Source organism: Corythoichthys intestinalis, chromosome 11 (genome assembly GCF_030265065.1).
Source record: "Corythoichthys intestinalis isolate RoL2023-P3 chromosome 11, ASM3026506v1, whole genome shotgun sequence".
NCBI classification, from domain to species: domain Eukaryota; kingdom Metazoa; phylum Chordata; class Actinopteri; order Syngnathiformes; family Syngnathidae; genus Corythoichthys; species Corythoichthys intestinalis.
The window spans coordinates 34,375,284-34,389,503 of NC_080405.1; the positions used below are offsets into that span (position 1 = coordinate 34,375,284).

At 37.7% G+C, this 14,220-nt stretch overlaps 1 protein-coding gene across 1 annotated transcript; it reads left to right on the forward strand.

The window, feature by feature from the left end:
• The first annotated feature begins 54 nt into the window (after nucleotides 1–54).
• Nucleotides 55–12,449, forward strand: lonrf4 (LON peptidase N-terminal domain and ring finger 4). Its single transcript, XM_057851136.1, has 12 exons — nucleotides 55–843; nucleotides 2,066–2,184; nucleotides 3,075–3,197; nucleotides 4,939–5,139; nucleotides 5,206–5,329; nucleotides 5,507–5,570; nucleotides 5,662–5,776; nucleotides 5,910–6,031; nucleotides 6,168–6,326; nucleotides 6,420–6,582; nucleotides 6,653–6,802; nucleotides 8,748–12,449. Exons 1-12 carry the CDS (start codon nucleotides 546–548, stop codon nucleotides 8,895–8,897), a joined length of 1,788 nt encoding a protein of 595 aa, XP_057707119.1. The 5' UTR covers nucleotides 55–545; the 3' UTR covers nucleotides 8,898–12,449.
• Nucleotides 12,450–14,220: the final 1,771 nt, after the last annotated feature.

A 14,220-nucleotide genomic window follows, 5' to 3' on the forward strand; every position in this document is an offset into this window, starting at 1 on the left:
ACAGTGCTGACGGCGAGCTTCTTAGCCAATCAGCACATTCATTGCTGTCACGTGGTCTTTATTTATGTAACGTAATGGTGTAACACACTAACCTGGAATCGTGCCCGTATGCGGAGTGCCTAGCAAAAGGGGATTATCGGCACCCACGAGAATATTTCACATATTCCGGCTCGGTTCATGGACTTGTTGGTTGCCTTTGGATCGTGGGAGAAGCGGCGCACTCAACAATAGCAGAGTTTTGTCTTTACCTGATGGAGAAGGAAACGCGTCACGGTTGCCAAATACTCTAAAATTATATTAATGTCGACAGGTTAGCTAGAACGACTTCATCAGATAGGCGAAGACAATGAGTGGAATAGGCATTAACAGTGGCTAATTTGAGCACATTTGAGCGAATGGGTTCATGTGGGGACGAGTTCACTTCTGCCGTGTGACACTAATGCTAAATGACGCACACTCGAAGAGCAGAGTCTTCCCGTGTGCTTGGATTGTAGGCGAAGAGAAATAATTGCCACTGAATACTGTGCTGAAACAATACCACTTCCATGGAGCTGCTCGAGTGCCGACTTTGCCTCTTTCCCATGTGGGAACCGGTGACCATACCTTGCGGTCACACATTCTGCAGGAGGTGCGCAGTGACGTACCTCCCGTCTAAATGTCCGACCTGCAAAGAGAGGTTAAAACAGAGGGAAATGAGGAACGGGAAAAACAACGTTCTACTCATCCGTGTCATTGAGAAATGCTGGCCCGAGGATGCAAAGATTAAGCGGCACTTGCAGGAGAAGCTACGAGCCAAGCAATACCAGGAGGCTTTGCGCGTTGCCAACGACGGAATACACCAAGGTAAAGCACATTCAAGAAGCACAGATAGTATAACATTCTTTAGTTTATGTGACATCGCTTGGTTTTTTTCACCAAAACTGGTCTTCAAAAGGCCAAGTAAATAGCTCACATCAATGCATCACACTGTACCATACAGATTGGCTGCCAAATTTACCTAGTTCCCCTCTACCTAGAAGCACTGACTGCAGAGGACATTGCAAATATTTAAAAAATGTGGTGGTCTTTTTAAATACCTTTCGCTCTATGATACCTGTAGATGAATCATGGTCACATTAAAGTTGAAAAGTAGCCCTTTAAAATCTACATTCAGTTTAACTATGGTACTTTACCGATGGGTGTTTAAGAGGACAATTAGGTAAGTGTTCTGTATAAAAATATGATCTTACAAATTTAACCAATCTGGATAAATGAGTCAGGGATGTGTTCTTATAAACTTATCTGCAGTATTATGAAAGATGTTTCGAGTAGTTAAATAATCTTGAGTCAAAAGTCAAAACACAGCATTCTAAAATCTCTAGTGTGATGCAGATTTCAAAAGCTGACATCTCAGCCATCATTTTGGGTGAAAGGCAAAGAGGTCATAGGAACATTTTCCCCCCATGAGTTCACCTACTTTTTCATCCTCAAATTGCTGATTTAAACACATTTTATGAGTCCCAATTAGATAATATTAATGATTACTACTCATTAAAAATGTTGGCCCATATGTTTGGACGGATGTAATCTTGAAAACATATAATATGTTTTTTTTTTTTTTTTTGAATCCTGAATTCATTTTTATAAGTAAGTATGTCTGGTATGTTTATTTGAAAGTGTGGGCGGGACCTAAAGCCAGTATACCTGTCAAGTAAAACCACCATGACTGGAATGGCAGCCCTTAAAGAAGTACAGGTGTTATGTAATTTCCAGTTTAAGCATAACCCTTTATTGTTGTGTGTTTTTATTTTTATTTTTTTTACTTAGAGAACATCGGTTGTTTCGCACAATAAAGCTCTTATAGCAACAACACATTACACCACCATTTTTTTTTTGTTAGTATGGAAATATTGGGAAATCAGGTTCATGTTTAAGAATGTATCGGTAACCTCATTGCGTTTGCCCAGAAAAAATGAATTAACATCACATGGCGTTAGTTTTTTGACATGTGCAACTGTAGGGTCAAAACGTACAGGTTTACACATCACAATATTTTGCTCTTACATGTCACTCTTTTCATCTTTAGTCCCCGAAGACCCAAGTCTGAAGTTATACAGAGCTGAAGCGAACTGTGGCCTGCTGCGTTTCTCTGATGCTCTAGCGGACCTTGATTACCTTTGCTGTCTTAGGCCATTATGGATTGAGGTGAGATACATTATCAAAAATAATCACACAAAATGTTGAATTAAAGACATGCATGTGACCACTACCTGTAAAATCTGAAATGTAAATACATTTTTTTTTTTTAAATCTGCTTTTAAAAATATCATATTGCTATATTGTTATGTTTTGGCATAGAATTGAGGTGCACAAACCTTAGGTATACACCTCTAATAAAGCTGGTTGAGGTTGCCAATATATTCCAGTAAATTTGTAAAAAAGTATCACAATAAATGTTACATATAATAAAAATGTACATGTTAAATTTGAAAGTTCTAGAGGCATCCTAATTGTGATGTAATGTTGCGGTCATTTTGTGACATTTTAAAAACACTGGACGTTATTTTTGCACCTAACGCAAAACTAGAACAAGGAAGCCCATTTTGAGAAGGTTTGGACTGACGTTCTGCCACTAAAAATCTGCCGAGTGTCTCTGTAGGACACATCTTTGCTATGCAGGAAGCCTAGTTGAAACAAAGCAGTCTGCCAAATTACCAAAGAAGCACAACAAAGCCTGTGTGCTTTGACTGTACGAAGACAACTCCCAACTCTTGAGCACATCTATGCCATCTACGAAAAAAAATTTTTTTCATTGTTTCTTTTTGGTAGAGACTCATAGCATGTAAAAAATGCTTCCAAGTTCTAAAAGAATGTCTTGTTATTAACTTTGCAGTGTGGTTGAATGTTTTGTGTAATTAATATTTGTTTTTATTATTATATATTTTAAAAAAAATCTTTTTCACATATTATGTAATGTAATTTGTTTAGTCACATGTCAAACTAACTTGTCAGTACTGGCAGTAAAAAAAACCTGTAATACAGTAATCCACTTGTGCAAGCAATGTTGTTTTGACTATTCTCTTCTGTGAACACAGGGCTTTTTTCGAAAAGGGAACATACTACTGGAAATGGCTCAGCAAACAGAATCCCTCATCCAGTTTCATCATTGCCTAAAACTTCAAGCTGACTTTGTTCCTGCTAAGAATCAGATTAAGAAGGTTGTTTACTCACCTCAAAATGTGTAACCTAAATTATGTACAGTGGGGCAAATAAGTATTTAGTCAAGCACTAATTGTGCAAGTTCTCCCACTTGAAAATATTATAGAGAGGCCTGTAATTGTCGACATGGGTAAACCTCAACCATGAGAAACAGAATGTGGAGAAAAAAAAAAAAACAGAAAATCACAGTGTTTGATTTTTAAAGAATTTATTTGCAAATCATGGTGGAAAATAAGTATTTGGTCAATACCAAAAGTTCATCTCAATACTTTGCCTTGTACCCTGTAATAACAGAGGCCAAACATTTTCTGTAACTCTTCACAAGCTTTTCACACTGTTGCTGGTATTTAGGCCCATTCCTCCATGAAGACCTCCTCTAGAGCAGTGATGTGTTGGGGCTGTCGTTGGGCAACACGGACTTTCAACTCCCTCCACAGATTTTCTATGGAGTTGAGATCTAGAGACTGGCTAGGCCACTCCAGGACCTTGAAATGCTTCTTATGAAGCCACTCCTTTGTTGCCCTGGCTGTGTGTTTGGGATCATTGTCATGCTAAAAGACCCAGCCACGTCTCATCTTCAATGCCCTTGCTGATGGAAGGAGATTTTCACTCAAAATCTCTTGATACATGTCCCCATTTCGTTCCTTTACACAGATCAGTTGTCCTGGTCCCTTTGCAGAAAAACAGCCCCAAAGCATGATGTTTCCACCCCCATGCTTCACAGTGGATATGGTGTTCTTTGGATGCAATTCAGTATTCTTTTTCCTCCAAACACGAGAACCTGTGTTTCTACCAAAAAATTCTATTTTGTTTTCCTCTGACCATAGCACATTCTCCCAGTCCTCTTCTGGATCATTCATATGCTCTCTAGCAAACCGCAGACGGGCCTGGACGTGTACCTTCTTCATCAGGGGGACACGTCTGGCAGTGCAGGATTTGAGTCCCTGGCGGCGCATTGTGTTACTAATTGTAGCCTTTGTTACTGTGGTCCCAGCTCTCTGTAGGTCATTCACTAGGTCCCCCCGTGTGGTTCTGGAATTTTTGCTCACCGTTCTTGTTATCATTTTGACGCCACGGTCTGAGATCTTGCATGGAGCCCCAGATCGAGGGAGATAATCAGTGGTCTTGTAGGTCTTCCATTTTCTAATAATTGCTCCCACAGTTGATTTCTTTACACCAAGCGTTTTACCTATTGCAGATTCAGTCTTCCCAACCTAGTGCAGGTCACAATTTTGTCTCTGGTGTCCTTCGACAGCTCTTTGGTCTTGGCCATAGTGGACTTTGGAGTGTGACTGACTGAGATTGTGGACAGGTGTCTTTTATACTGATAATGAGTTAAAACAGGTGCCATTAACTCAGGTAACAAGTGGAGCCTCGTTAGAAGAAGTTAGACCTCTTTGAAAGCCAAAAATCTTGCTTGTTTGTAGGTGACCAAATACTTATTTTCCACTCTAATTTGGAAATAAATTCTTTAAAAATCAAACAATGTGATTTTATGTTTTTTTTTTTTTTTTTCCACATTCTGTCTCTCATGGTTGAGGTTTACCGATGTTGAAAATTACAGGCCTCTCTAATCTTTTCAAGTAGGAGAACTTGCACAACTGGTGGTTGACTAAATACTTATTTATCCCACTGTATATAAAAAAACATTTTGCATTCTGTCATACATGTTTTGTATCGCACTGTTTAAAATAGTTTATATATGTACCGTTTGTAATATTATATGGGTTAAAATGGCAGATTTTGGAAGCAGAAGGCATCTCGGTGCCAGAGGACGTATCCTGCATTATCCAGGTGTTAGCTGAGTACTTAAAAACTTCCTACCCCGTTAAAAGCCTCAGTGGCACCCTGGTAACACACCCTGAGGACCTCAAACATCCATATGGGGACGCAATGGGCAAAGATAGGAGAGACGCACACCAGGTGCGCGCTTCAGATGGGGTGAGTAGATGAATGTTTGCATGGTGGGAGGTGTTTTCCTGAAATCTTGAAATTGTGTTTCTCTAGACCTCAAAAGCGAAGCACGACAATAGCACAGAGTGTTGCCTGAGCCTCTGCCAAGCTGTTTCTTTCCTGCCTGCTAGTGAAGATGATGAGGATATGACAAGAAAGGAGGATGTGAATGGCAGCGGTACAGTGACAAACTGCAATAAACATGTTTTTTTTTTTTTTTCAATCTACAGTAAATCATCGCAAGTTGTTTTTGTTGTCGTACTTACTTCATTTAGAAAGTGTGTAGTGTTTCCCCTAACTATACATAAAAAAGTATTGCATGTTTCTTGTACGCATAAACATGATTTTATTTCAGGTGCCAGGGATAAAACTCTGAGTGTACTCAGTGTGTCAGACTTTGAGTGCCCGCTCTGCATCAGGTTAGTCTCCATGGTTGTCTTTCAAGTAGATGATAATACAGTTTCTCTCTAGTATGAGCAGTATGTTTTGATGATTTTATGCCAATTATAGGTTGTTTCATGAGCCAGTTACCACTCCATGTGGTCACACTTTCTGCAAAAACTGCATCGAGAGGAGTCTGGACCACAACCTCCGTTGTCCACTCTGTAAGCAGCCACTACAAGAGGTAACAATAGTACTGTACTGTATATATTGCCATTTTATTTCACTTGTATTTTGGATGTGTTTTAACAGCAATTATTTTCAAATGACTGGGTGATAAATAACAATTTCTGTTTTCTCCTTTTGTTCATGTGCAGTACTTGAAAAATAGGAAGTATAACATCACTGTTGTAGTTCTGGATATCATGGACTGCCTTTTCCCTGCACAGTTGGCGGAAAGGAAACAAATCCATGATGCTGAAATGGCTGAGCTTTCAAAGTAGGTGTTTTTGAATGAACTCATATATTCAATATTGTCATGAAATCTGTATTTAAATAGATTTCATCCACAAGTTTAGTTATTAATACCGGTTATCATGTTGTTTTCTGTCTCTTCACGCTCCTCTCTTCCACAGCCTCACTAAGGACATCCCTATATTTGTTTGCACTGTGGCCTACCCAGGTGTGCCGTGCCCACTGCATATCTTTGAACCTCGATACAGACTGATGATGCGTCGCTGTATGGAGACAGGAACAAAGAAGTTTGGCATGTGTAGTTATGAACATGGAAAAGGGTATGCTAAACACACATGTTCATCCTTTTCAGTACACATTTAAAAGCACTTTTATTCTAGCACACTCACAATCGCTCCTTCACATCTTCCAAGATTTGCAGACTATGGCTGTATGCTGGAGATCCTTAGCCTGGAGCTGCTACCTGATGGCCGGTCTTATGTGGACAGTGTGGGTAGCAGCAGGTTCAGAGTCTTAAAAAGAGGCTTAAGAGATGGGTACCACACTGCAGATATTGAGTATCTGGAGGATAACAAGGTATGACGTGTTGAAAGAGTTCCTGCTCTGTTGATTATTTATTCATGAACTAAACTGCTGCCACCTACAGGTTGAAGGAAGTGAATTGGAACTCCTGCAGCGTCTGCATGACAGTGTCTATCAACAGGCTCAGGACTGGTATCAACGCCTCGGCAGCCGCATGAGAGAACAGATAAACAGGCAATATGGTATCATGCCTAGTATTGAGGAGAACATTCAGGTAGGGGGCATTATTTAAATTCTACATTCACTCTATAAAATACAATCGATCCAACATAGATTAACAACCGAAAATGATTCATACTCTGTTGAGGTAAACTGCATTTTTAAAAATGTAATACATTTGTATATTAGAAAGTAGCAAAGGAATGTTATTTTCATTCATTTCACCATGACCCTCAAAATTCTTTGTTTTGGGCTTCTTAGAGTGATGGCAAAGTTTGTTTTCCTTAAATTTATGTGACAAGAATGACCATCAGGCTGGAGTATTGTTTTGTAAAGTGGCAAATTTCCTTATCCAACCAAATATTATACATTTTACTAATAAAAAAAGAACTCAACATACTGCACTTGTAGCGATACATCGTTTTTGACTTAATTGTAAACGCTGTATTGTAGAGATCGACCGATATGAGTTTTTTTGGAACAATTCCGATACAGATTATTAGTAGTTAGGGGGCCGATAACCGATTTTTGGAGCTGATATTCATTTGCAGTAAAAACTGGCGTAAAAAATTGAATGATGTAAAAACTGAACTTCATTGAAATGTCTAAAGCACGTTTATTGAATCACACAAATAAAAAATAATAGCTCCAGAAGTGCCTGAATTTATATTTTAAAAACACGATCCTTTTCACCCGATTCCGATTCTCAGAAAAATGGCGCAATCCCTTGTCCCTATGCCTAGTTATAAATGGACTTTTTCATATCGGACAGTCGGACAAAAAAAAGGCCGATACCGATATGCGTCAAATTTCCAAATATCGGCTGATATATCGGTCTGTCTCTACTGCATTGACATACCTGCCTGTAACACACTGTCAGTGAGGCATTCCCTGCATATAAGGGGCCGTTTACATGGTGACGCTACAAGAATACGACAGATTTTATGTTTGCATTTACATGGTTTCGTATTGGTTCCATCTCCATTCGAACGATGTCGCAGTTGCGCGTGAAACGATGTAGTATTCATGCCATTTCCCCCTCCTTTTTATTTTGCCGTTTCCGTCAGGTTTTTTTCCTGTATATTTAATTATTCTCGCGTATTTCTTGTACGTTTGCTGTTCTTTACAAGTTTAAATGATTGTATGACATTTCTTGCCAATAAAAAAAGAAGAAAAACTTGAAGCAATGGCATCCATACGTTGTTTTTTCTTTTGCTTCAAAAGGCACAAAAACGCAAAGAAATAAACTATTTGAATTAAAAATATAATAAAAACAGGAAATTAAAGCTGCCGATCCACCAGCAGTCCGCGCAATCGAATCGTTCCGCTTTAGAGGCCAGAATCAAAAGTTTGCGTCTTCGCTTTCCATAAAGTTTGCGTCTTCGCTTTCCATTTTCGCCGTCACCATGTAAAGGCGAGGCCATTCCGTAACACAATTGTTGCGTTTTGGTGTCGCAGCGTCACCATGTAAATGGCCCAATAGTTGGTGGTGTTTTGCTCATCATATTTTGCTACATTAGTTGATCAAACTATTAGAAATATGATCAGATTACGTGGTCGTTCTATGACTCAGATCATGAATAATTATGACAACAGATGTCTCAACTGTTTTAAGCGTAGTATATTGTTGCTTTTGCCAAAATAAAGTTAATGAGGCATAATTGTAAGTGCTTAGTGCAGACATGTCCAAACTGGTACTTAAGGGCTGTTGTGGGTCCTGGTTTTTGTTCCTAACGATCGAGCACAGACCGTTTAACCAATGAGGTTTCTGCAAAAACAAACAGCACCTGGCTACAATCAACTGACTACGCGTGACAGACACCAGATTGGTGCAAAGATGTCTTCCTCTTTTGTTGGAAATAAATCCAGCACCCACTGCGGCCGATGTCGAATAGTTTGGGGATCCCTGCTTATTTTTTGGGGTGTGACCTGTGTTTTGTTATTGATGTTTGAGCATTTATATCTTTTCATCTCAGGTTATTCACTATTTTTCCCCCCAGGCCTCATCAAACGGTCCAGCTTGGTGCTGGTGGCTGCTCTCTGTCCTCCAGCTGGACCCTTCCTATCAAACCACGGTCCTCTCCCTCTCCTCGCTAAAAGACCGTCTTGGTCATCTACGCCTCATTCTTGAGTACTTCTCTCAAAGCTAAACGCAGTATAATCGTGGGATTACTGATTTCAAAGGCTGGGACTCTTTACGTACGTAAAGACTATTTCAGTGAGTTGAAGAACTTCTGAGCTCACATATGTCACATTTTTGGGGCTAAACTAAACTGAAATGCAAAAGAGGATTGTTAATGTCATAAGGCCAAATCATACGGTCAAAACAAATAATTTTATAGGTAAGAAAACCTGAGGAAGTTGTGTAAAGTTTGGTTTGATAGCTTGATAATAGCATATATCCTTAAGGGAAAAAAAACTCATACGAAAGTCTCTCAACACACATATGCAAGCTTTCAGTGTCCTTCACCCCTTTTCTTGTGTAATTTCTAGCTAAAACTTGTAAATGAAAATTATCTTTAAAAGTCACTTAAAATTTACCCATGTGTGAAACATTTGGGTCTCAGGTTGTACACAGAAGGAGTAGACAACAGTACAATTATCTGGGTTAAAAAAATAAATGTTGTTGTTTTCACACATCCCTTTATAAGCAGATCAGGATGTTCCAATATCATGTATAGCTTTTAAAAAGGATTACTGAAATAACAGTGAAAATCAGTTATACAGGTATAAGGAGTAATTTCTCCTGGACTATGCAAATTTAGATTTACAAGAAAAGCATATTCATTGCTTATTATTATTTTGGCTTTACCGACTCATTGTCCTATTCTCATGTTTACCTCATGCTAATATTCTTTGGCCATATGAGAGCCATTTGGTATGGCTCATTTTATATACTTTTGAATCGTGACTTTATCCATGTTTTGTATTTTGTGATTGTTGCAATAATATGTTAGTGTCGTGTGTACTTGCACCTACTTGAAGGCGATGTCCTTATACAGTAAATGTATGCCAACAATATTTTTGCTAACTGATATTGTTGGTCACTTTGTGGTAGACAAGATATTGTTTCAACAGCTGAATTTGATAGTCAAGTACAGGCATCGTTGAATGTGTTCTGGGTTGGGAATTATTTTTCCTGAAAACATTTTTGTTTTCTTTTTTCTGTTGTGTGGCCTCATTCAAGGTCAACCTAACAGCTCCATCAAGGGGCATTCAGACTTATAAACCAGTTCAATTGCTGAATTGCTAAATTTGATCTACTGCATCTGGCCCAAACCGTGTCACAGCAGGTTTGTAGGGGGCCCTCTGCCTGCCGTCATTCATATTGCTTGGAGTGCCTTGGTTGTGAAAAATATCTGCAAATCTTACACAGCACAATTTCTACATCACATTAAAATGACAACATACAGTCTTTCTGGCATCATTTTATATGGATTAAGTGCTACATTCCATTGATTGCCAAAGCTGCATGGTAAACATTGTTAATTCACAACATGCTTAACTTGGTGTAACTATACAGTACTTTTTTTTTGTTTTTTGATTTTTTTTATTATAAACCTGAAATGTGCCATGCATTGTGTGATTTGTAGAAATACTGGTTCTAAGTGTATGTTTTGTAATATTAAAGTTTGAATTAAGATTAAATTAAAATGAAACTTTCCAATACTGACTTTTGTATGGTGAATCACACTTGCAGGTTCACTTTGTACATTGCAATACTTTAGCATGTCTAACTTTTTAATAATTTGACTAAAAGAGCAACACATGACTTCATCCACTCTAATGCAACTTTATCAAACTTTATTTATTTATTTATTTATTTTTGCTGGGCTGGAAAGATGTACCACTTATTTACGCGGGTTTTATGACACTGATCTTGTTACCGCAAAACCAGTAATGGAAATCACTGTTTGGGGGCTTTATCCATAGGCGGCGTTTGACTTAAAGGCATGTTGATGACCCCAAGACGCAGTGTCAGCAATAAAATTAACATACAAGAATATTCATAATAATAACTTTAAAATGAGCGTTTTTTTGTTTCCCATCATTTTTGAGGGGAATTCTAAACCAGGCTGCTTAGGATAGCAATACTTTTCGCCAAGATCGTCATCCATTGAATATGGTACGCCCGCCTGTGTCGTGCCAATGTAGTCACCCCAGTCAAAAATTGTATCCCCTGGACAGAGCCATATGGAAGTAGATTTGTTTCTTCATTATTCAATCAAAAATGTGTTTGAATGCAAAAATAAATTTGAAAATCAAAAAAATTTGAAAGGTATTTTTCTTTGAATTATTTTTTTTTTGATTGAAGTCACTTTTTTTTTTTTTTTTTTTTTGCGTTTGGGTCACATTTTGTCTAGGACATTTGTGTCATAATTATTCCATCAAAAAGTTGCTTCAAACAAACAAAAAATTTCAAACGAAAAATCACTTAAATAAAAAAAAAGAACAATTTCAATCAAAAAAAGTTTTTGAATGCGAAAAAAATATTTGAGACTCAAATATTTGCATTCAAACACTTCATTTTTCATTGATTATAGCAATCCCTTTTCTGTTTGGGCCATATTATGGGTAAGACATTTGTGTCTAAATCATTTAATCCCCCAAAAAGTTGTTTCAATTAAAAACAAACAAACAAACAAACATTTTCAAACAAAGAAAACAATCATTTGAAAAAAAAATTGCCCTTCCCTAATTTAAAAAAAAAAAAAAAATATGCAAAGCAAATGACCGTCTAAGGTGCTAGTCACATGATCTGTTCGAAAAATAATTTTGACCGATTATAAAAATATCTTTTGTTCATTTCATTATTTTTGTTGCTTGTTTTACTGCTTTACAACTTTTATATATACATAGGAACGTCAATTACGTGCAATGACACTTTTCGGCCACCAGAGGGGGTCTGGCCCCCCTTAAACTCCGCTGATGGCTTTATCTGGAAACACAGATGTGTGATGTTTGTATTTTTGCCCACCAAATGACTCAGGTGTACCTAATTATATAGTAGATCTAAAATAGATCTTGATCTCATATAACTCATATGTACATACTGTGCTATCAGATTTCATTGCAACTGAAGAGCACCACTTTCTACTGTAGGATATTGTAAGGTCAGCTATTGTACATGCAGTACTGAAGCCTAAAGGTGACTATAGGATGATTAACATGTGGTACTATAATTTATTAGAGCATTTGGTTTAGGACATAAAATGGAAGGTGGATTTGTTATCCAGTCAGTTTTGTTGTCTATGTGTTGGTTTGTTGTGTTAAATGCATCCATACTCATAGATTTCAAGTGAAGCATTACACTGCAATTAAAACTCCTCCTTTTTTTTTTTTTTTTACCTTAACAGGCCAACCATTAACTCTTGTGTAAATGAACTACGAATTTGTAAAAGTCCCAAAAACCTCTAAACAAAAATGAATTCTCCTAAATCTCCTCTCCAATCACTGACAAAATAAATATTCCATACCTTTTTAAGGAAAGGCACTTTGATGATTGCTATTGAGGAATTTACTGCTATGAATTCTGGTCTATTGGTCAGTGGGCCTTCTGAAGACATGAGTTCCTCATGTTTGTACACGTCAAAACTGCCAAGCAGATTTTTTTCCAGTAATGTCTGATTTGGAAAAGACGTTTTCATAAAACAATATGTGTAATATTCCATTTCTAACCTTTTCGATGTTAAATAAAGTGTTCAAAGACTCAGAGTGGCTTTTTTTTCCTACAAAGACCGTGTGTGTGTGTGTGTGCGCGTGTGTGTGTGTGCACTATCACAAGCCAAATTGAAGTGGCGCGTTCTAATGCAGTACGCTTGAAATCATTCGGTTCAGCTGAGGACTGATAAGAACAGAAAAAGGCCTTTAAAAAAAATCACCATGGAAACAATTATTGGGAGAACTGTGAACTTCTGCATATGAAAATGAATGAAAGAATGAGAATTTTATCATTTCTAGTGGCTGAAATCTAAATGTGCATGATTACAGTGGCTATCATTCCAATTAAGACTGATTATTATCTAATGGAAACATATACAGTGGGGAGAACAAGTATTTGATACACTGCCAATGGGAAAACCCATCGGCAGTGTATCATATACTTGTTCTCCCCACTGTATGTGCAGAAATAATGTCGGAAAAAACGTTGTCTTGTCTCTGGAGATGCAGTTTTATTAGGTTTAGTTCTAAACTGTTGAGCCACTGACATCCGTGTAGACGTAGTTGTTCCATTTCATTTTAATTCTATATGTATGCTGTTTCTCTGTGTGTCAGGGACCTCCTTGTGTCTAAGATAAAGCTCATCATCATGACTAGATCATACAGGATAGTAGTTGTGGAATGGATATTTAAACCCTTATTGCCAAAAAAAAAAAAAAACACATTTGGTGTATTCAAACAATCTTCCCGAAACAACGTCCTTTCAAATTGACTAATTATCGATATAACAAATTTTAATTTGCTAATCCTAATCAAATTCCTGCGGTTTCCTTAAAATGAATTTAGGCGATTTCCCCACTAGGGGCCACTATGTAGCTGCGAATGAATAATGAAGGATATAATGCATTTAAGTTTTAAACACACAACCACTTTATGTTAATATACCGGCACGCACTTTTCCGAGCTGAAATGACCATGTGTTATTGAAAACGAAAAAACTATCAGTTACATTACGGTAGAATACATAATTAATAATAAAAACAAACAAACAAACAACCATATATGTTATTTGTAACGAATGTCATATTATGAGTGAGTAAAGGAAATAGTCGGTGTACATGATCCACACTTGAACAAGGTACTAGTGTGTTTCCAAGTGTTTTCAGCCAACATCTTCTGCATAGGAAGCAGGCGAATGACAAGTGTCACTGGTTCAATGAGGTACTGCAAAGCAGCTCAGTGTCGACATCAAAGGCCATTACGTTCAAGGAAATCCTCATCTTTGATCTATCAGCTTGTGCTGACTCCCTTATTGTGTATGGTATGACTAAGGATGGCAGGTGTTTTGTAGGGAGTGACTGCAAAGGGGGAACTGTGTGACTTGTCTTAATACATGTATTTGGCCTATGCAAGTATGTCACCTATGTTGCATTTGCTCACTTAGACTGAAATGATAACGAACTTCTCCCAAATGCTTTATATTTGGATGGAAGTTATTGGCGGTAGAATTGCGTTAGTTGAATGCCAGAATGAGAATTGCAGGAAATTGTTTTTAACAGTGTTCCTGAAAAGCAAAGGAAGATCAAATATTTGTTTTGTTTTTTTATAATTATAGCACAACTCACTGGCGTCTCAATACAGAAATAGATAAGCAATAGAGCAAAACGGCACCAGCAGGGGAAAAATGTAATACTGTTGTCATAGGAACACATCCTGGCCCTAAATGCTGAATGTCAAGTAGCTTTAATCAGAGCAGAGAAGACAACTTGCAGGAGTTAAATCATCAGTAAAAGAAGTTTATTATGAATGGTG